Source organism: Symphalangus syndactylus, chromosome 17 (assembly GCF_028878055.3).
Source record: "Symphalangus syndactylus isolate Jambi chromosome 17, NHGRI_mSymSyn1-v2.1_pri, whole genome shotgun sequence".
NCBI classification, from domain to species: domain Eukaryota; kingdom Metazoa; phylum Chordata; class Mammalia; order Primates; family Hylobatidae; genus Symphalangus; species Symphalangus syndactylus.
The window spans coordinates 11168084-11189368 of NC_072439.2; the positions used below are offsets into that span (position 1 = coordinate 11168084).

At 60.0% G+C, this 21285-nt stretch overlaps 2 protein-coding genes across 8 annotated transcripts; one reads left to right on the plus strand and one right to left on the minus strand.

Moving 5' to 3' along the window:
* Window positions 1–1453: 1453 nt before the first annotated feature.
* PCSK4 (proprotein convertase subtilisin/kexin type 4) lies at window positions 1454–12334 on the minus strand. 6 transcript variants are annotated; one of them, XM_055248261.2, is made up of 15 exons: window positions 11734–11940; window positions 11366–11470; window positions 9747–9839; window positions 9523–9651; window positions 9344–9420; window positions 9162–9250; window positions 8716–8888; window positions 8428–8640; window positions 4146–4246; window positions 3962–4065; window positions 3774–3891; window positions 3404–3583; window positions 3031–3155; window positions 2364–2486; window positions 1454–2224 (listed from the first exon to the last, which is right to left on the minus strand). In XM_055248261.2, exons 1-15 carry the CDS (start codon window positions 11920–11922, stop codon window positions 1731–1733), a joined length of 2313 nt encoding a protein of 770 aa, XP_055104236.1. In that variant the 5' UTR covers window positions 11923–11940; the 3' UTR covers window positions 1454–1730. The 6 variants fall into 6 exon arrangements, with proteins under 6 accessions (XP_055104236.1, XP_063476688.1, XP_063476689.1 ...); XM_063620618.1 differs by having other exon boundaries at window positions 9344–9447; window positions 11734–11925; XM_063620619.1 differs by lacking the exon at window positions 11734–11940 and adding an exon at window positions 12220–12334 and having other exon boundaries at window positions 9344–9651.
* A 388-nt stretch (window positions 12335–12722) lies between these two features.
* REEP6 (receptor accessory protein 6) lies at window positions 12723–20674 on the plus strand. Of its 2 annotated transcripts, XM_055248297.1 has the most exons (6): window positions 12746–12976; window positions 17506–17599; window positions 17684–17822; window positions 18989–19157; window positions 19318–19398; window positions 19921–20674. In XM_055248297.1, the coding sequence occupies exons 1-6, from the start codon at window positions 12862–12864 to the stop codon at window positions 19956–19958; spliced, it is 636 nt and encodes a 211-aa protein (XP_055104272.1). In that variant the 5' UTR covers window positions 12746–12861; the 3' UTR covers window positions 19959–20674. The 2 variants fall into 2 exon arrangements, with proteins under 2 accessions (XP_055104273.1, XP_055104272.1); XM_055248298.2 differs by lacking the exon at window positions 19318–19398 and having other exon boundaries at window positions 12723–12976.
* Window positions 20675–21285: the final 611 nt, after the last annotated feature.

Genomic DNA, 21285 nt, shown 5'->3' on the forward strand with positions numbered 1-21285 from the left:
AAAGAGAAAGAAAGGAAAGAAGGAAGGAGAAGAAAAAGGAAGGAAGGAGAGAGAAAGAAAAAACAAAAGGAAATAAAGAGAAAGGAAGGAAGGAAAGGGAGAGAGAAAAGAAAGGAAGGAAAGAGAAGGAAGGAAGAACAGAAGAAAGGAAGGTGAGAGAGAAAGAAAAAAGAAAAAGAAGAAAGAGGAAGAAAGAAAAAGAAAGGAAAGAAAGAAAGAAAAGAAAGAAAGAGAAAAGAAGGAAGGAAGGAAGGAAGGAAGGGAAGGAAGGAAGAGGCCAGGTGCGGTGGCTCATGCCTGTAATCCCAGCACTTTGGGAGGCCAAGGTGGGCGGATCACGAGGTCAGGAGATCCAGACCATCCTGGCCAACATGGTGAAACCCATCTGTACTAAAAATACAAAAATTAGCTGGGCATGGTGGTGGGCGCCTGTAATCCCAGTTACTCGGGAGGCTGAGGCAGGAGAATCACTTGAACCCGGGAGGCGGAGGTTGCAGTGAACTGAGATGGCGCCATTGCACTCCAGCCTGGTGACAGCAAGACTCTGTCTCAAAAAGAAAAAAAAAAAGGGAGGAAGGAAGGAAGGAAAGAGAAGGAAGGAAGGAAAGAAAAGGAAGGAAGGAAGGAAAGAAAAGGAAGGAAGGAAGGAAAGAAAAGGAAGGAAGGAAGGAAAGAGAAGGAAGAAAGGAAGGAAGGAAAGAAGGAAGGAAGGAAAGAGAAGAAAGGAAGTAAAGAAAAGGAAGGGAGGGAGGGAGGAAAGGGCCAGGCACAGTGGCTAACGCCTGTAATCCCAGCACTTTGGGAGGCCAAGGAGGGAAGATTGCTTGAGGCCAGGGTTCAAGGCTGCAGTGAGCTACAATTGCGCCACTGTACTCTAGCCTGGTCAACGTAGGGAGACCCTGTCTCAAAACAAACAAGAAAGCCGGGCGCGGTGGCTCACGCCTGTAATCCCAGCACTTTGGGAGGCTGAGGCGGGCAAATCATGAGGTCAGGAGATCGAGACCACGGTGAAACCCCATCTCTACTAAAAATACAAAAAATTAGCTGGGCGTGGTGGTGGGCGCCTGTAGTCCCAGCTACTCGGAGAGGCTGAGGCAGGAGAATGGCGTGAACCCGGGAGGCAGAGCTTGCAGTGAGCCGAGATTGCGCTACTGCACTCCAGCCTGGGCGACAGAGCGAGACTCCGTCTCAAAAAAAAAAAAAAAAAAAGAAAAGAAAAAAGAAAAAAAAACAAAGGAACCATGGCAGGAGAGGATCTGGGCCATGGTGAGCCATGTTCTGGGGTTGGACATTACTGCTGACCCCCGGCCGCTCCCTGCTGTCCCCACTGCCTGGGGTCCCTGGGCCTGGGCGGACTCCTTCTCCGTGGCCAGCCGCATTCTCCATGGGCTGATATCCGGGGACCCCAAGCAGAAACCACCTGAGCCCTGGGGCCAGGAGGCCACAGACTGAGCACCTTCTACGCAACCTTTATTTGCAAACTCTGAGGTTGGACGCGGTGCCCGAGACGGACAGTGTCACGTTTCTCTCCCGCCACCTTCCCCTGGCTTTGGGGTGCTCCAGCCTCTCCCCCCAGCCCACTCCCACACAAACCCAAAATGCGGAGGAGACTTCTCTCTCTCCCCAGGCTGCGGGGTTCTACGGGGCCCAGCCCTGGCAGGCCAGGCGTCGGGGGCTGGTGCTTGCTCCTCTGGGGCCAGCCTGGGGAGGCAGCAGAGCAGCAGTGCCCATCAGGGACCCAGGCGGGGATGAGGTCGCTTTCTGAGCTGACAACTTCGAGTTCCAGCTGGCAGCCGGACCTGGGGTTTGGTGGGGGTGGCCCTGGCACGGGAGAGCCAGGCGTATGGTGGGAGGTCCATGGACATGCCGCAGAGGACGGGGCCTCCTAGGGTCATGGCCAGGAGCCCCAGCACCATGGCCGAGGCTGGGCAGCGGTGGTGGGGACAGGCAGCAGCTCTAAGCCGGGGGTGGCGGTCGGGGGTGGTGGGTCCCACGCAGGAGCCCTGCTGCTGGTCCAGCGTGGAGGGCGGGGGACAGGAGGTGCAGTCCCTCGGGGAGCCGCCGCGGCAGGTGTAGCAGGAGGCGTGGCAGCTGGAGCAGACCCTCAGCGCGGGCGCCGCCGTCTGCCCAGGCCTGGCGGTCACCAGCCTTGTGTGGTTGAAGAACCGCGGGGGGCAGTAGGCCAGGCAGAGCTGTCCCAGGATGTAGGCGGGGCCGTCACATGCTGCTCGGGGACACGCATGCATGTCAGCTCGCCACCCGCAGCCTTTTACCCGCCACCCGCCCGCCTGGGGCCACATGCATGCTGCCCACGGTGGCCGCCACCGCCTCCCAGCAGTGGGCCCTGCCCCACTGGCACTCACCCTGGCACAGCCCCTCTGTGTCCCGCTGCACACACGCGCTGCTGGTCACCTGGGGGCCTGTAGGCCGCGCTGTCATGTCCTCGGCCGTCCCATAGAGCAGCAGCGTGTAGCGGTATAACGTCCCTGGACAGGGGTCGCAGGTGGGCACAGGAGGAGGAGGCTCTTGGCAGCCTGGTCCTGGGAGTCCCCGGGCTCCCTCCCCTTCAGCTCCCACGCGGGGCCCTGGACTGGTCTACAACTCTCAGGGAATTGCACACCTACTGTGCACCTGTCACTGGGCACCTACATCTCCCGGGTGACTGCACACCTACTGTGTGCCTGTCACTGGGCACCTACATCTCCCGTGTTACCGCACACCTACTGTGCATCTGTCACTGCACGCCTACTGTGTGCTTGTCATTGTACACCATCTCCCTGGTGACTGCACACCTACTGTGCGCCTGTCACTGGGCACCTACGTCTACTGTGTTACCGCACACCTACTGTGTGCCTGTCATTGCACACCATCTCCCGGGTAACTGCACACCTACTGTGTGCATGTTCTGTTGGAGAAGGCCACTGGGAACCCCTTTCGCAGTGGGGTCACCAAGGCTAGCTCCAGAGCCCCTGGGGGGAAGTTGGAGAGCCAAGCCCCGCCTACCACAGCCCCGCCCCGCCCCGCCCTCACCCGTGTTGAAATAGTAGCCCTTGTTCTCCAGGCCCAGGGTCCACACGCCCTGTGGGTTCTCATCCCAGAAGTGGGTGGACATGAAGAACCAGTTGTTGTAGCCTTCAGTGCTGACGTCCAAGGGTCTGCGACAGAAGGGTGGGTGGGGGTGGGGGTGGGGGTGTCAAGAGGGATGGCTTTGTGAAGCCGGCAGAGCTCCATGAAGTGTCTGACCGCACGTGCTGGTGGCCGGGTGTCCTCTGGGTGTGGGTGAGGGCGTGACTCGGGGTCCCACCCACTAGGCTGCGGTGCGACTCCTGAGGACACTCCGGGTAGATGGCAGCATTTACCGACAGGGCATGAGGCCGCCCCCTCCCCTCTGCGGGCCGCTCACCGTACGGCCACGAGTGTGGAGCGCGTGCCCAAGGGGCTGGTGAGCGAGACCTCCAGGTCTCCGCGCCGGCTGTAGGACAGCGTCAGCTGCGCCTGCACGTGTTCCAGGGAGCGGATGGAGTTGCGGCGGCCGGCGCAGGCCGATACATTTTTCCTGATGTGGATCAGCGGCAGGATGGGGCTGCGAGAGTCCAGGGGTGAGGACCCTCCTGCGGCCTGCTGCGGGGTAGGTGGGTGGGCGGCCAGCAGGCGAGGTCGGGGCTCAGAGGTCACGGGGTCCAGCCCTCGTTTTACAGATGGGTAAACAGAGGCCTCAGGCCTGCCCCCCACACCCCCAGCGGTGATAGCGGAGAGGCACGCAGGGGTCTCACGTGGGGCGGTTCTGGACCCGGACGGCACACTTCCTCTGCGGTTGGGTGGGCAGCCAGGTGCGGGCAGTGTCCACCAGCAGCCCGGCGTCCAGCAGCCCGTAGCCGTAGTGATGGCTCACTGCGCGGAAGGGCAGCCGTCACTCGCCCCGTGGGCCCGGGGTCCCCGCCCCCGCCCGGCCCCGCCGCACCTTGGCGCCCCACGCCGTTGGTCCTCCAGTCCTCGGCCTGCAGGTGCGCCGGCTTGGACGCGCGGACCACGAGGTGCTGCACGTCTCTCCACGTCAGGAACGGGCTGCGGGGGGCGGGGGCGGCTGAGCCGCGGGGCCGCGCCTGGGGGGCGAGGGCGCTGGGCGGGGCCCCGCAGTCACCTACTTGGCCTCCAGCGCTAGGGCGATCATGCCGGCCACCAGTGGGGCTGAGGCCGAGGTGCCCGTGTGCTGGTCCGTGCACCGGTGATGCAGGTCGGTGGTGATCTGAGGGCAGAGGGGGGTGGGACTCAGGGGGCCGTGCACAGTGAGAATACAGCCCTTCTTCAAAAAGTACCAAGGACTGGGCAGACGCAGTGACTCAGGCCTGTCATCCCAGCACTTTGGGAGGCTGAGGCGGGAGTGTCGCCTGAGGTCAGGAGTTCAAGACCAGCCTGGTTAGCATAGTGAAACCCCATCTCTACAAAAATACAAAAATTAGCCAGGCATGGTGGCGGGCACCTGTAGTTTCAGCTGCTCGGGAGGCTGACACAGGAGAATCACTTGAACCCGAGAGGCGGAGGTTGCAGTGAGTGGAAATCACGCCACTGCACTCCAGCCTGGGCAACAGAGCGAGACTCTAGATTTAAAGAAAAAGGTACTAAGGACTGAATTCAAAAAGTACCAAGGACTGGGTGGGCGCGGTGGCTCATGCCTGTAATCTCAGCACTCTGGGAGGCCGAGGTGGGTGGAGCACCGGAGGTCAGGAGTTCGAGACCAGCCTGGTCAACACCTTGTCTCTACTGAAAATACAAAAAAATTACCAGGGCATGGTAGCAGGCACCTGTAATCCCAGCTACTTGGGAGGCTGAAGCAAGACAATCACTTGAACCTAGGAGGCGGAGGTTGCAGTGAGCCAAGATCACACCATTGTACTCCAGCCTGGGCAACACGGCAAGACTCCATCTCAAAAAAATAAAAAAATAGAAAAATAGTACCAAGAACTGAGGTCAAAAAGTACCAAGGACTGGCCACGCAGTGGCTCACGCCTGTAGTCCCAACACTTTGGGAGGCTGAGGCGGGCAGATTATTTGAGCTCAGGAGTTTGAGACCAGCTTGTGGCAACATGGTGAAACCCCATCTCTACAGGAAAAATACAAGAATTAGCTGGGTGTGGTAGTGTGCACCTGTAATCCCAGCTACTCAGGAGGCTGAGGCAGGAGGATCGCTTGAGCCTGGGAGGTGGAGGTTGCAGTGAGCTAAGACTGCACCACTGCACTCCAACCTGGGTGACAGAGTGAGACTCTGTCTCAAAAAAATTAAAAAAAAAAAAAAGGTACCAACGACTCCAAGGACTGAGTTCAAAAGTAACAAGGACTAAGCTCAAAAAGTACTAAGAGCCTGGCCAACATGGCGAAACCCCGTCTTTACTGAAAATACAAAAAAATTAGCCGGGCATGGTGGCGTGGCCTGCTATTCCCGGCACTTTGGGAGGCCGAGGCTGGTGGATCGCTTGAGCTGAGGAGTTGGAGACCAGCCTGGCCAACATGGTGAAATGCCATCTCTACAAAATATACAAAAGAAATTAGCAGGACATGGTGGCATGCTTGTGGTCTCAGCTGCTCAGGAGGCTGAGGCACAAGAATTGCTTGAGCCCAGCAGGTGGAAGTTGCAGTGAGCCGAGATCATGCCACTTCACTCTGTTGTGCCCAGCCTGGATGACAGAGCGAGACTCCATCTCAAAAGAAAAAAGAAAGAGCTGGGCACTGTGGCTCACCACTGTAATCCCAGCACTTTGGGAGGCCGAGGCAGGCGGATGACGAGATCAGGAGATCGAGACCATCCTTGCTAACATGGTGAAACCCCGTCTCTACTAAAAATACAAAAAATTAGTCGGGCATGGTGGCGGGCGCCTGTAGTCCCAGCTACTCAGGAGGCTGATGCAGGAGAATGGCGTGAACCCAGGAGGCGGAGCTTGCAGTGAGCCAAGATCGCACCACTGCACGCCACCCTGGGAGACAGAGCAAGACTCCATCTCAAAAAAAAAAAAAAAAAAGAAAAAGAAAAGAAGAAAGAAAGAAAGAAAAATACTAAAGATTGAGCTCAAAAGGTACCTGCTGTGTCATATGCCTGGAAGCCGGCCCTGCCTGAGAGATGTGCAGGTCAGCGATGGGACGGCAGCAGTAGGACCACAAGGCAGCCCTGGCAGAAACTCGCCTGGGTTTGGAGGTGTTCAGGGAAGCACCCGCTATGTGCCTGGCCCCAGAGCCTGAGAGGGGAACCAGGCCCTCCTGGTTATGGCCTGAGGAGCCCTGCAGGGGAGCTGGTCACTACCTCAGGGACTCTCAAACACTGGGAGGCAAGTGTATGAGGTGGGGAAAGGCCTACGGGACTTCCCGGGGGCAGTAGCCCCAGGTGGGGGTCTGAAGGAAGAGTCAGCAGGGGCAGAAGAGGGGCAGTGATCGGGCACAGGGGCCTCCCTAAGGAGAACTTGAGGCAGAAGGGGCCTGGAGAAATGAGGGGGAACCTTCCTCAAGGGGCTGAGACGGCACAGAGGTGGCTGAGGCCCCAGAGCTAGTTTCATCTAAGAACCCTGGGGGGCCAGAGGAGGGCTGTGATTGGGCTGGTGGGGTCGGATTTGGGTTTCATCTGTGTATTTATTTTCTTTTTTTTTTTTTTTTTTTTGAGACGGAGTCTCGCTCTGTCGCCCAGGCTGGAGTGCAGTGGCGCGATCTCGGCTCACTGCAAGCTCCGCCTCCCGGGTTCACGCCATTCTCCTGCCTCAGCCTCTCCGAGTAGCTGGGACTACAGGCGCCCGCCACTACGCCCGGCTAATTTTTTTGTATTTTTAGTAGAGACGGGGTTTCACCGTGGTCTCGATCTCCTGACCTCGTGATCCGCCCGCCTCGGCCTCCCAAAGTGCTGGGATTACAAGCGTGAGCCACCGCGCCCGGCCATGTGTATTTATTTTCTTGAGACAAGGTCTTGCTCTGCTGTCCAGGTGGAGTGCAGTGGTGCGATCATAGCTCACTGCAGCCTCGACCTCCTGGGCTAGAGCAATCCTCCCACCACAGCCTCCCGAGTAGCTAGGACCACAGATGTGCGCCATCACGCCCAGCCTAATTTTTTTATTTTTTTGTAGAGATAGGGTCTCACTGTGGTGTCCAGGCTGGTCTCAAACCCTGGGGCTCGCTGGGCACAGTGGTTCACATCTGTAATCCCAGCACTTTGGGAGGCTGAGGCGGGCAGATCGCTTGAGGTCAGGAGTTTGAGACCAGCCTGGACAGCATGGTGAAACCCCGTCTCTACTAATAATACAAAAAAAAAAAAAAAAATTAGCCAGGCATGGTGGCACACATCTGTAGTCCCAGCTACTCGGGAGGCTGAGACATGAGAATTGCTTGAGCCCGGGAGGTGGAGGTTGCAGTGAGCCAAGATCGCGCCATTGCACTCCAGCCTGGGCAACAGAGTGAAACTCCATCTTCAAAAACAAACAAACGAAAAGAAACCCTGGGCTGAAGTGATTCTCCCAGTTTGGCCTCCCAAAGTGAGCTGTCGCACCCGGCTGGATTTGTTTTTGTTTTGTTTTGTTTTGAGACACGGTCTCGCTCTGTGGCCTAAACAGGAGTGCAGTGGTGCAATCTTGGCTCACTGCAACCTCCGTCTCCTGGGTTCAAGTGATTCTCCTGCCTCAGCCTCCTGAGTAGCTGGGATTACAGGCGCTTGACACCATGCCTGGCTAATTTTTTTTGTATTTTTAGTAGAGATGGGTTTTTGCCATGTTGGCTAGGCTGGTCCTGAACTCCTGACCTCAGGTGATCCACCCACTTTGGCCTCCCAAAGTGCTGGGATTACAGGCGTGAGCCACTGTGCTGGGCCTGGATTTGGGTTATTTATTTATTTATTTATTTTTGAGACGGAGTCTCGCTCTGTGGCCCAGGCTGGAGTGCAGTGGCGCGATCTCGGCTCACTGCAAGCCCTGCCTCCCGGGTTCATGCCATTCTCCTGCCTCAGCCTCTTGAGTAGCTGGGACTACAGGCACCCGCCACCACGCCCAGCTAATTTTTTGTATTTTTAGTAGAGATGGGGTTTCACCGTGTCAGCCAGGATGGTCTCGATCTCCTGACCTCGTGACCTGCCCGCCTCGGCCTCCCAAAGTGCTGGGATTACAGGTGTGAGCCACCATGCCCGGCCCTTTTTTTTTTTTTTTTTTTGTAGTTTTAGTAGAGACAGGGTTTCACCATGTTAGCCAGGATGGTCTTGATCTCCTGACCTTGTGATCCGCCTGCCTTGGCCTCCCAAAGTGCTGGGATTACAAGTGTGAGCCACCTTGCTCGGCCTGGATTTGCATTTTCAGAGCAGCTTTGGGAGGGTGCTAAGCCACAGTGGTGGGGACAGGAGGGAGGTGAGGAGGCCGGGCTGGGATGGCAGGGCCTGGGGAGGGGACCCTGTTGGGGCGCTGCACTCACGATCTGGGGGTCAGTGGCCACACCGCTGCTGTAGGTGGTGGTGAGGGTGGAGGCGCAGGCTTCGCTGTACCAGGGCACGCGGCCCTGCTGGGTGGTGCTGCCCACGGAGAGCGTGTGGATGCTGTTGGTGTAGCCGTCGCAGTTGCAGTTGTCGTAGTGCAGGCCGCCGTTGCCCGAGGCCCAGATGAAGAGCGTGCCCAGCCCACCGCGGCCCTGGGAAACCAGGAGGGGTGGGGAGGGGGCGTCGGCCTGGCCTGCCACCCCTGCCCTCCTCGGGCTGCCACTCACCTTGGTCACGCCAAGCCGGAAGGCCTTGCGGGTGAGGATACCGGGGCCGTCCACGGAGCGGCCGTCATCCTCGGGACCCCAGCTGGCGCTGTAAATGTGGATGTGCTGCGGCTGCAGGCTCAGCGACTGGGCCTCGATGACATCGGTGATGGTACCGTCCAGCATCCGCACGCCTGCAGAGCCAGGGCCGGAGGGCCGCTGCCACCAGCCCTGCCCTTCCCCACACCCCAGCCTGCCCCACGCCACTCCACACCACTCCCCAGCCCCACCTGGGCCCTCTCTCTGCTCCCTGGAGTGGGACCATTCGTATTGGCTCAGCACCCCCCAAGCCCTGGAGTCTGGGGCCCTAGCACCACCCAGCAGTGAGAGGGTGGGCCCAGCTCCCTGCCAGAGTCACCCCCTTCCCTCTCTGTCCTGAAATGGTGCTGGTGGGGGACCCCGGGTACCTCCGATTCGGGCGTTGAAAGCGACCCCCACACCACAGAAGCCATTGTTGGCCATCGCGGCCACCTCCCCAGCACAGCGGGTCCCATGCCTGGTGCCAGGGCCAAGAGGGGCTCCCGTCATGGCCTCCATCCCCCTGCCAGACACTGGGGCTTCCCCCGTGTGCTGTGGGAGCCCTGCTCACCGGTTCTCATCGCTGGGGGTGTAGCGGGGCTGGGGGTCTGGGTCGTAGTCAATAAAGTCGTAGCTGGCCAGGGGATCCTGGGGGCAGGTGGGGATATGAGGGGGCTGGGAGGCGTCCCTAGGGTGGAGCCAGCCTTGGCACCTGGGGCAGCCCTCGCCCCCAGCCACCCGCTGTCTCACGTAGTTGGCCCAGAGGTCCGGGTGATCCTTCTCGATGCCATCGTCCAGCACAGAGACCACGATGCCCTGGCCTGACAGCCCCTGACTCCAGGCCTGCAGGACGCTCAGGTCTGGTTGGGCCTCACTGTTCTGCAGGGGGAGGCGGGGTTGTGACCCTGTGAGGGCCTGGGGTTGAGGGTGCCAGCGGCCCTGTCCCCGCCTACCCACCCTGGCTGCCTGCTCACCATGTACCACTGCTTGGAGAACCAGGGGTCCGTGGGCACCACCACAAAGCGTTTCACCCGCCGTCGCAGCGTCTGCTGCTGGAACCACTGCACCTGCAGGGCAGAAGGTGCATCAGCCCTGTCCCCTGCTCGCCCCTGGGGCCCCTCGTGGTTCAGGGAGGGAGGCAGCCCCGTGCCCTGGGACCCTGTGTTTGTGGGGGTTGCTCTCCAGGGTCCCCATGTGCCTGGGGCTCTATCTGCAGTCAGAGGGGGCCGAGGCCAGTCAGAGGTAGCCGAGGACCACCTGTCGTTGGGCCCACAGACGCGTTGCCACTGCCCCGGGTGACTGCAGGTCCCCACCCCACTCCCTCCCCCATCCCTGTTCTAGATCCTTCTATGTCTCTCCTGCATCACTTCCTTTTCTTTTTGAGACAGAGTCTTGTTCTGTCACCCAGGCTGGAGTGCAGTGGTGCAATCTTGGCTCACTGCAACCTCTGCCTCCTGGGTTCAAGTGATTCTCTTACCTCAGCCTCCCAAGTAGCTGGGACTACAGGCACACACCACCATGCCCGGCTAATTTTTGTATTTTTAGTAGAGATGGGGTTTCGCCATGTTGGTCAGGCTGGTCTCGAACTCCTGAGCTCAAGTGATCTGCCTGCCTCGGCCTCCCAAAGTGCCGGGATTACAGACATGAAGTGCTGGAATTACAGGCATGAACCACCACGCCAGGCCTGGCTTCTCTCTTGCAAATCACATCAGGAACCGGCTACTGCTCTCCCTCCCGGTGCTATAAGCAGGCAGCTGTCCAGTCCTGTTCGAGGCACTTCCTGGCCTCCGGGGGCTTCCCTGGCTCCATCTCAACCCCTCAGCTGGACATCCCAGGCATTTTCTAGACAGGGCCCAGCCCGATGGGACCCAGGCCCCTTTCTGAGCGCCCGGACACTGCGTACTGAGGGCCACTGGGTGACTTTAAGCCTCCTACTCTTTTTTTTTTTTTTTTGATATGGAGTCTCGCTCTGTCGCCCAGACTGGAGTGCAATGGCACGATCTCGGCTCACTGCAAGCTCCGCCTCCCGGGTTCACGCCATTCTCCTGACTCAGCCTCCCGAATAGCTGGGACTACAGGCGCCCGCCACCACACCCGGCTAATTTTTTTGTATTTTTAGTAGAGAGGGGGTTTCACCGTGTTCGCCAGGATGGTCTCCATCTCCTGACCTTGTGATCCGCCCGCCTCGGCCTCCCAAAGTGCTGGGATTACAGGCGTGAGCCACCGCGCCTGGCCAAGCCTCCTGCTCTTTGGAACCCAGTACGGTGTCGTCAAATCCGCTTCCCTCCATCCCATGACCTAGATGCTGGGGAAGGCACGCCGTCTGTCCCTCCTTACCAGAGCCCCTGGGGCCCAGAGGAGGGAGGGGGAGGGCAAGAGGTGCCCACTGTGTACCAGGCCCTGGCAGGCAACATGATTTTCGTATCTGGGTCTCCCTGCCTCCTCCTGCTGTATAGACTTGGGGTCCGGGTGGGTCTGAGCCACAGAAAGCACAGCTGTTCATAACAACCACGAGAACCACAGACGATGGCTAGTGGCCCCAGGAGGTGGCTGAGACCCCGGCAGGGGGGTGTGACCTCCAGGCCAGGCTCACCTTGGGGTTTTTCTTCAGGTGCAGGCGGTGGCCCCAGTGCGGGGTCAGGGACTGCTGGGCCACGCCCCGGTGCCGCAGGTGAAAGTACTGCCCGTCAGGGAAGATCTGGGGATGTGGGGAAACGGCCACACCGATGGGACCCAGCTCCCCTGGTGGAGCCCCCGAGGGCCGGTAACAGCCCCCTTCTTTGTCCTTCCCCCACCAGGTGCTGTCTGGGAGTCCCAGAAGCTGAGCTTCGCTGAGGCAGGGGTGGGCTGGGGCTCTTGATATTTAGGAGACCTTGTGGGCTCCCTCCCACTTGTCGGGGGGTCTAGGTTCGTCCAGTCCCCTCCAAGCCCCCACTTCCCGTCCATTCCGGTTCCACCCACCGGCCCCAGGTTGACGAAGCCGAATTTGCGTGCCAGGCGCTCGACCTCCCGGTTACCCTGGGACACCCGGACGGCCCAACTGCTGACATAGATGGGGGCTCGGACCGGGGCCCACCCTACAGCCCGGGGGCGGACGAGGGCCAGGGCCAAGACCAGGCGCAGCCACAGCGCAATCGGGGCGGGCAGCATGGAGGCGGCGAGGGGGCGGGGCCTGCGCAAAGCCCCTCCCTCCCACCAAACCGCCGAGTGGGCCCAGGCGTCCGCCCCGCCCCCGGCGCCATAGCAACGCAGAAGGCTTCGACTCCCAGGGGGCCTTGCGGCTACTCAGCCAAGAGGGGGGCGAGGATCTAAGAGAAGCGGGGGAGGGACGCACGTCTGCCCGTCTTCCGCAGACCTACACCCTCGGGAGCCTTAGTTTTCCCATTTGTACAACGACAAGACTCTAACCCAGAGAAGCGGGTTCACTGTTGCGGTAATGCGTCCTACCCTTTCTTTGGCCTCGCCCACTTTCCAACACACCCCTCCTTCGAGAAGCAGCCCGGCCTCCTATCCGGCCTAATGAGAATCATTCTTTCGCGTAATCGCGCCTGCTCCGATAAGCCCCGCCCCTTTCCCGCCCCTACTATTCCGCCCTGCCTCCTTTGTGATCAGCCCCGCCCTCCACTGGTCTCGCCAATGAATCGCGTCCCGTTTCTCCAATCGGCTCGGATTTTTCTTTAGCCCCTCCCACCGGCTCCGCCCCCCCACCTCGCGCCTCTCCTCGCCCTGGCTCCACCCCCTCAGCGTCGCAGCCAATAATCCCGTCCCCTGACACCGCCGTTCCAATCAGTTACGTCTCGCACCGGCCCGGCCAATCGGTGCCCTGGGCCGGCGCGCCCCGCCCTCTCCCGGCGGAGTCTGGGCAGCGGCGGCCGCGGCCGAGGGCTATGAGGCGGGGGAGACGGGGCAGGCCCCACCTCCTTTGTCCTCCCTGCCCTCCTATTGGTCCGAGCGGGGGGCCGGGGGCGGACACCGGCGCCGGGCCGGAGCAGCGCTGCTCAGGCTGCGGGAAAGCGGCGCGCGTGCAGCTGGGTGGGTGCTCTGGTCCGCAGGCGAGCTCGAGCAGCCAACCCCGGGCGCGTCGGGGCCATGGACGGCCTGAGCCAGCGCGTGGAGCGCTTCCTGGAGCAAAGGAACCTGGTCACCGACGTGCTGGGTGCGCTGGAGGCCAAGACCGGGGTGGAGAAGCGGTATCTGGCTGCAGGTGAGCCGTCGGCGCTAGCCCGTTTCGCCGACGGGCACACCGAGGCCATGGGTCCGGGGGTCGCAGACCGGACTCCCTCCCCGGCTACGGGGTCCGGTCCGGCCGGTGGAGCGCGCGGGGTGACCGGGACCTCGCGGTCTGCCCGCAGCCCCTCCATTGCCCGCGTCCTGCGACCCTGCTCCCGGGCCACCCCTCTCTAGCTTCCGCCGCTGGCCGCCCCCCCGCCGCCTCCTTCCGGGCGCTGGATGCCTGCCATGCCGAAGTTCGGTTCTTCCAGTTGCCGAGTAGCCCCGGAGGGGTCGGGATGCCAGCGTCCTGCGCATTTCGCCGTCCCCCTCCCCCCGTGGACCCCAGCCTGGCTGCAACAGTAGAGATCTTTCCGTTTTTCTGGGGGGAGGCTCCAGGCGGGGAGGGGAACGGACCGTCCTGGGGGGCTGCCCAGGACCCTCCTCCTTTCCTCCTCCTCTCCTGCCCTAGCTCACCTTCCCTCGGCTCAATGGCTTAGTGCCACCGCGCGTAAATATTTGTTAAGACGGAGTTGGGTTGTCTGACGGCTGTGATGTGGGGAGGTTGGACTGGGGCCCACAGAGCCGGAGATCCAGGCACCCCGATTGTGACTCCATTACAGTTCTTCCGGGACTTTCACCCTTGGTGACGCTGCGCTCCCCTTCCCCTTTCCAAAACTCTAGCAAGAGCATGTAGTAAGCGCTCCTTAAATGCCTCCCTCCCCACCTTTAAAACTTTTTTTTGAGACCGAGTCTTGCTCTGTTGCCCAGGCTGGAGTGCAGTGGCGTGATCTTGGCTCACTGCAACCTCCGCCTCCTGGGTTCAAGCGATTCCCCTGCCTCAGCCTCCCAAGTAGCTGGGATTACAGGTACCCGCCACCATGCCCGGCTAACTTTTGTATTTTTAGTAGAGACGGGGTTTCACCATGTTGGCTAGCTGGTCTCGAACTCCTGGCCTCAGGTGATCCGCCCACCTCGGCCTCCCAAACTGCTGGGATTACAGGCGTGAGCCACCTTGCCTGGCCTAAAACTTTTTAAAATTAACTTTTTTAAGAGACGGGGTCTCACTGTGTTACCCAGACTGGTCTCAAACTTCTGGGCTCAAGCGATCCTCCTGCCTCAGCCTCCCAAAGCTCTGGGATTACAGGTGGGAGCCACTGCACCCAGCCTTTCTTCCCTTTGTGTGGTGCTCCCAGCCCCACTGGCTCTGCCTTCTCTTCCAGGAAGCTCTGCAGAATGACTCACAAGGCCTTGCTCTGGGCCTGGGGTGTTCGGGGTGAAGGACAGTGTCACTTTTTTGAGCACCTTCTGCAGGTGGATCCCAGGAGTCCAGTTCCCCCCCAGTTTTCCCACCATCTGGGGGTTCCCATGCCAGGCAGCCCCAGAACAGTCTGAAATCTGTGCCCAGACCCTGGAGGTCCCCAGGTGCCTGGTCCCATGTGCGGCGCAGCAGGTGGCATGGGCATGGCCCGGCTGTGCCTGCCTCTGGGAGCAGGTCCCTGACCTCTGCCCTCCCTTTCCACATCCCTGGGGCCAGTGGGCAGGAATTTAGGTCATAGAGCGCCCAGGAGGCAGGCAGCAGGGAGGGGCTGGCTGGGGCACTTTGTCACCAGAGAGGAAACTGAGGCACAGGGAAGCAGGGGCTGCCACTGTGCCTGTTCTGTCTGAAGCATACACTCCTCCACCCCGCCCACCCCCAGTCCCATCTGCTGCTAATCGTGGGGGCTGGGCCTCCCTCCACAGTTCTGATGTCCAAGGTCATCCTCCCGGCGCTGAAGCTGCAGGAAAAGGGATTTAGGGGAGGGACGCCCTGGGAGAGTCACTCCTCCCCACAAGCCAGGCCCGGGGAGAGATGGCATTCCCTCATCCCCCTTCTCCCACCTCCTTTAAATCTACAAATCCCAGGCCGGGCGCGGTGGCTCACGCTTGTAATCCCAGCACTTTGGGAGGCCGAGGCGGGCGGATCATGAGGTCAGGAGATCGAGACCACGGTGAAACCCCGTCTCTACTAAAAATACAAAAAAAAAATTAGCCGGGCGTGGTGGCGGGCGCCTGTAGTCCCAGCTACTCGGAGAGGCTGAGGCAGGAGAATGGCGTGAACCCGGGAGGCGGAGCTTGCAGTGAGCCGAGATCGCGCCACTGCACTCCAGCCAGCCTGGGTGACAGAGCAAGACTCCGTCTCAAAAAAAAAAAAAAAAAAAAAAAAAAAATCTACAAATCCCACACCCCTGGGTAACACACGAAGAAACTCAGAGGAGACAGTGACTGGGAGGCCACACAGCCTCCTGGGACCAGCTGGAGGACTCTTCCTACCCCTGACTTCGGGTGCTTTTGGATAAAGACTAAAGCAGATGGGAGGGGCTGGGGGGACTTGGGCCTCTGCCCTTTGGTCCAGAAGTGGCCTGTATCTCACTCTGCAGATAGCAGCCCCAGGGGAGGAGGAAGGAGGCTGTCCAAGCTCTCTGGAGCACAGAGGTTCCCTGTGTGACCTTGGGCAACACCCACCCACCCCCAGTTCTGGATGTTGAATGAGATAATTCAGGGAAAGCACAAAACCTGGCACACAGTAGGTGCTTAATAAATGCAGCTGTCGTAGTCATTCTTTTCAGAGCCAGGTTCAGGATTGGGGCTGAGCTGGACACACACACACACGTTTTTCTCTGAACACCCGCCTTGCTGGGACTGTGTTATAGTTGCCTGAAGGCACTTAATAAATGTGCAGAAAGGCTGATGGCGGTGGCTCACCCCTGTAATCCCAGCACTTTGGAAGGCTGAGGCGGGCGGATGACCTGAGGTCAGGAGTTTGAGACCAGCCTGGCCAATATAGTGAAACCCCGTCTCTACTAAAAATACAAAAATCAGCTGGGCATGGTGGTGCGCTCAGCTACTCAGGAGGTTGAGGCAGGAGAATCGCTTGAGCCCAGGAGGCAGAGCTTGTAGTGACCTGAGATTGCGCCACTGCACTCCAGCCTGGGTGACAGAGCAAGACTCCCTCTCGGAAATAAATAAATACAAATAAACGTGCAGAAAGGCGTTCTCTCTGTTAACTTGTAACCATAGGAGGCAGGGGCCATTACTACTCCCACTTACCAAGGGGGAAACTGAGGCTCCATGCAGCCACAGCCTCCCTCAGTGCCAGCTGGCGAGTACACAGCCGACCAGAGGGCTCTCCGCCACCTGGGGGATCAAGATGCTGGGGTTTGCTGCATCCAAGACAGGGGGTTCTCAAAGAGGGTAGCCCTGCCCCCCACCCTGCCCCGGGGGACACTGGGTCATGTCTGGAGATATCTGTGGTCGTCATGACTGGGGAGCTGATGGCATGGAGTGGGCAGAGGCCAGGGACGCTGCTCAGCATCCTGCAGTGTCCAGGACAGCCACCTCCCCCTCCCCGCCGAAAACAACCAAGAATGACCCAGCCCCGAACATCAGCAGTGCCAAGGCAGAGAAACCCTGCGCTAAGATAACAGATGAAACAGTTGCCTTTCTCAGCTCTAGAATCAAGTCTTCATGACAGCCTGGCCTCCCTTGCAGATTTCTGCCATCCCTTACATTGAAACACTGGCCTGTTTTCCCAGCACCTCCCATAGGGCCTGGAATGAGATGGCCATCATTGCAGATTACACTTTTTTTTTTTTTTTTTTTGAGATGGAGTCTTACCCAGGCTGGAGTGCACTGATGCGATCTCGGCTCACTGCAACCGCCGCTTCTTGTGTTCAAGCAATTCTCCTGCCTCAGCCTCCCTCGTAGCTGGGATTACAGGCGCCCGCCAAGTCTGGCTAATTTATTTTTAGCAGAGACGGGGTTTCACCATGTTGGCCAGGCTGGCCTCAAACCCCTGACCTCAGGTGATCCACCCACCTCAGCCTCCCAAAGTGCTGGGATTACAGGCGTGAGCCACTGTGTCCGACCAGATTACACTTATTCGGTCAGCAAACTTTTTTTTTTTTGACATGGAGTCTCGCTCTGTCGCCCAGGCTGGAGTGCAGTGGCACAATCTCGGTCCACTGCAGGCTCCCCCTCCCAGGTTCACGCCATTCTTCTGCCTCAGCCTCCCCAGCAGCTGGGACTACAGGCACACACCGCCATGCCCAGCTAATCTTTTGTATTTTTAGTAGAGACGGGGTTTCACCGTGTTCGCCAGGATGGTCTCGTGATCCACCCGCCTCGGCCTCCCAAAGTGCTGGGATTACAGGCGTGAGCCACCGCGCCCGGCCGCAAACACTTTGTTGGGCAGCTATTCTGCATCCACCCGCACTGTCCAGCGTCGAGCTCCTGCCTGCCCTTGGGGAGCTCTCAACCCCGGTGGGGGACATGGACACGTTGACCAGTTACAGGCACAAGGCTCGGGGCCTAGGGGCACGATGGGGGATGCACAGGCACATCGGGGGCAGTGGACACATCCTAGAGGCGGCTCCTGGGAGGAGGTGACGGTTGCAGTCTCCGTCGACTAAAAGGGGGCCTGGGTACCATCGTGGGGGCTCAGTGGGTCCCCGGCCCAGGCCCATCACCGCCTCTCTCCGGCAGGAGCCGTCACTCTGCTAAGCCTGTATCTGCTGTTCGGCTACGGAGCGTCTCTGCTGTGCAATCTCATCGGATTTGTCTACCCCGCATATGCCTCGTGAGTGCACGGCTGGCTGCCCACGTGGGGGGTTCTGGGGGCTCCCGGGCAGCCCCTGACCCTGCTGCACCCCCCCCCCTGCAGAATCAAAGCTATCGAGAGCCCAAGCAAGGACGACGATACTGTGTGGCTCACCTACTGGGTGGTGTACGCCCTGTTCGGGCTGGCCGAGTTCTTCAGCGATCTGCTCCTGTCCTGGTTCCCTTTCTACTACGTGGGCAAGGTGGGCCCTGCCAGGGCGGGCGCAGCCGTGGAGCGCACGGGGCTTGGGGACTCCTGGGAGGCCTTGGGGCCAGAAGGTCTGGAGGATACCAGGAGATGGGGGATGTGAGGGGAAGACTCAGTCCCTTCCCTAGGGAAACGGGCCCTGTCCGGGGGCTGATGGTGGAGGGCCCACCCTGAAGGGTGTCTGATGGTGGAGGGCTCACCCTACAGGATGTTTGATGGTGAGGGCTCACCCTACAGGATGTCTGATGGTGGGGGCTCACCCTACAGGATGTCTGATGGTGGAGGGCTCACCCTACAGGATGTTTGATGGTGAGGGCTCACCCTACAGGATGTCTGATGGTGGAGGGCTCACCCTACAGGATGTCTGATGGTGGAGGGCTCACCCTACAGGATGTTTGATGGTGGGGGCTCACCCTACAGGATGTCTGATGGTGGGGGCTCACCCTACAGGATGTTTGATGGTGGGGGCTCACCCTACAGGATGTTTGATGGTGGAGGGCTCACCCTACAGGATGTCTGATGGTGGGGGCTCACCCTACAGGATGTTTGATGGTGGAGGGCTCACCCTACAGGATGTCTGATGGTGGGGGCTCACCCTACAGGATGTCTGATGGTGAGGGCTCACCCTACAGGATGTCTGATGGTGGGGGCTCACCCTACAGGATGTCTGATGGTGGAGGGCTCACCCTACAGGATGTCTGATGGTGAGGGCTCACCCTACAGGATGTCTGATGGTGGGGGCTCACCCTACAGGATGTCTGATGGTGGAGGGCTCACCCTACAGGATGTCTGATGGTGGGGGCTCACCCTGAAGGGTGTCCGATGGTGGAGGGCTCATCCTACAGGATGTCTGATGGTGGAGGACTCACCCTTAAGGGTGTTTGATGGTGGAGGGCTCACCCTGAAGGGTGTCTAATGGTGGAGGGCCCACCCTAAAGGGTGTCTGATGGTGGAGACCCAGGCCTGTCCCAGTAGGATGTCTGATGGTGGAGGGCTCACCCTACAGGGTGTCTGATGGTGGAGGGCCCACCCTAAAGGGTGTCTGATGGTGGAGACCCAGCTCCTGTCCAGGGTGGGCATCTGGTAGAGGGTGCAGCCCCTCTCCCCGCCAGGGGCACAGAGCTGGGTGGGGCCGCGTGTAACTCCTGCCCTGCCCTGCAGTGCGCCTTCCTGTTGTTCTGCATGGCTCCCAGGCCCTGGAACGGGGCTGTCATGCTGTATCAGCGCGTCGTGCGCCCGATGTTCCTAAGGCACCACGGCGCTGTGGACAGAATCGTGAACAACCTCAGCGGGCGAGCCCTGGACGCGGCGGCCGGAATAACCAGGAACGGTGGGTGCTCGCAGGCGCCCGGCTGCCTCAGGCCATCTCCTGGGTCTCGACCTGTCTCTCTCCACGTTGCCTCCCTTTCTGACTTTGACCGCCCACTGTCTGGCATCTTGGCCACCCCCTCTCACTGTCTGCCTCTCTCTCTCACGCTTCCGGGAACCAGTCTTGCAGGCCCTCGCCCGTAGCCGGGCAGGCGTCACCCCAGCGGCTGTGGCCGGGCCCTCCACTCCCCTGGAAGCTGACCGTACGTAACCCCTGTGGGGAGATAGGAGCTGTGTGTGCATGTGTGTGCGTGCATGTGTTTGAGCGTACGTTTGCTGTGTGCACGTGTTATTGTGTGTGCATGTTTTGTCATGTGCAAGAGAGTGTGTGTGTGCATGGGCTCAGGTGTATGGTGTGTGTATTAGTGAGCAAGGGAGTGAGCATGTTTTCTCACGTGTGCATGTGTGTGCGCCCACGTGTGCATGTGAGTGTATGTGTGTGACCACGTGTGCATGTGTGTGTGCGTGACCACGTGTGCACGTGTGTGTGTGTGAGTGCGTGTGTATGTGTGCATGACTGCACATGTGCGTGCTCTGTGTGCACCCATCTGTGCATGGCTGACCATGAAAGCGTGCGTGTGGTCGACACCATCTCTGCTGAGGGTGGCTGCCTGGCCCCTCGACTTTCCCTGCTCACTGCCAGTAGCCTCAGTCCCGCCTGCGAGCAGCTCAGTGGAGCCCAGGCCTGCTTCACCGCCCTCCCCCGCCCACCCCTCTCTCTGCAGTCAAGCCAAGCCAGACCCCACAGCCGAAGGACAAGTGAAGCAGCCCCCTGGGCCTCGCAAGGACCTCCTGGCTGGTGAAGAGGGGGCTGTGCCAGGCTCCCAGGCCTCCACAGAGTCTTCAGCGCATCCCCCGCCAGCAGCCCCCGCCAGTCCCTCGGATCCAGGCAAGACCCTGGAGGTCTCCTTAAATGCCACCTCGGGCAAGTCCCAGTCCCAGTCCTCGGCCACCCCCAGCTCTGGATCCCAGGGCCAGCTGCCCTCCGGCTCTGGCCGTGACTCCCGCCTGTCCAGCAAGGCCCAGGGCCAGCGTCGGGCATGGGGCAGCTCCCACCGGTCTCGGCAACGCACCCAGCCGCCTGGTACTTCCTCCGGCCCCTCCCAGTCAGCCCTCCCGTCCTCGGGGCCCCTGCAGCCACCCAACGTCACCTCCAGCCCGGTCTCACCCGTGGTCCAGTCTCCCAGCAGCAGCAACATCCCCACGCAGCCCCCCAGCAAGCCCTCTGGCGAGCCAGAGGACGCAGCCCCCAAGACGAGCGGACAGCGCCAGAAGCAATCCTCGAAACAGCCTGCCAACAGCGCCTCAGTGCCCGAGCTGGTCCCCTGCCACTCCGGGACCTCGCTAGAGTACACTTCGGAGTCCACCACCGAGATCACCTGCAGCTGGCCTCACCACAGGCCCCCGTGCCTGCGGCACTACCGGTGCCTGCAACACCTGGCCTGCTAGGAGGCTCCAATAAAGCTAACCCCGACCAGACCTGCGCGCCACGACTGCCGGGGGCCTGGGGGAGGGGCTACGAGGGCTCCGTCCCATTTAATCAGGCATGAATCCCAGCTGTGCCAACCACCCCATAATACAGATGAGGAGACTGAGGCCGAGAGGCTAATTCACCCACTCAAGGTCCACCCACATGGCTAGGATGGGTGCAAGCACCGGAAATGCTTGTCCTTAACCACAGTGCTTTCTCTCCTCCCGCCCGAACTAGTCTGGCCTATTTGCATTAGCCTGCTTCTCTTAAAACTCCCCCAGCCGGGCGCAGTGGCTCACGCTTGTAATCCCAGCACTTTGGGAGGCTGAGGCAGGTGGATCACCTGAGGTCAGGAGTTTAAAACTAGCCTGGGCAAAATGGTAAAACCCCGTCTCTACTAAAAATACAAAAATTAGCCAGGCGTGGTGGTGGGCACCTGTAATCCCAGCTACCCGGGAGGCTGAGGCATGAGAATTGCTTGAACCCAGGGGGCAGAAGTTGCAGTCAGCTGAGACTGCGCCACTGCACTCCAGCTTGGGCAAGAAGTGAAACTCCATCTCCAAAACAAAAATAAATAAAGAAGTTAATAGGATAAACCACAAACCCTGATATTATATTT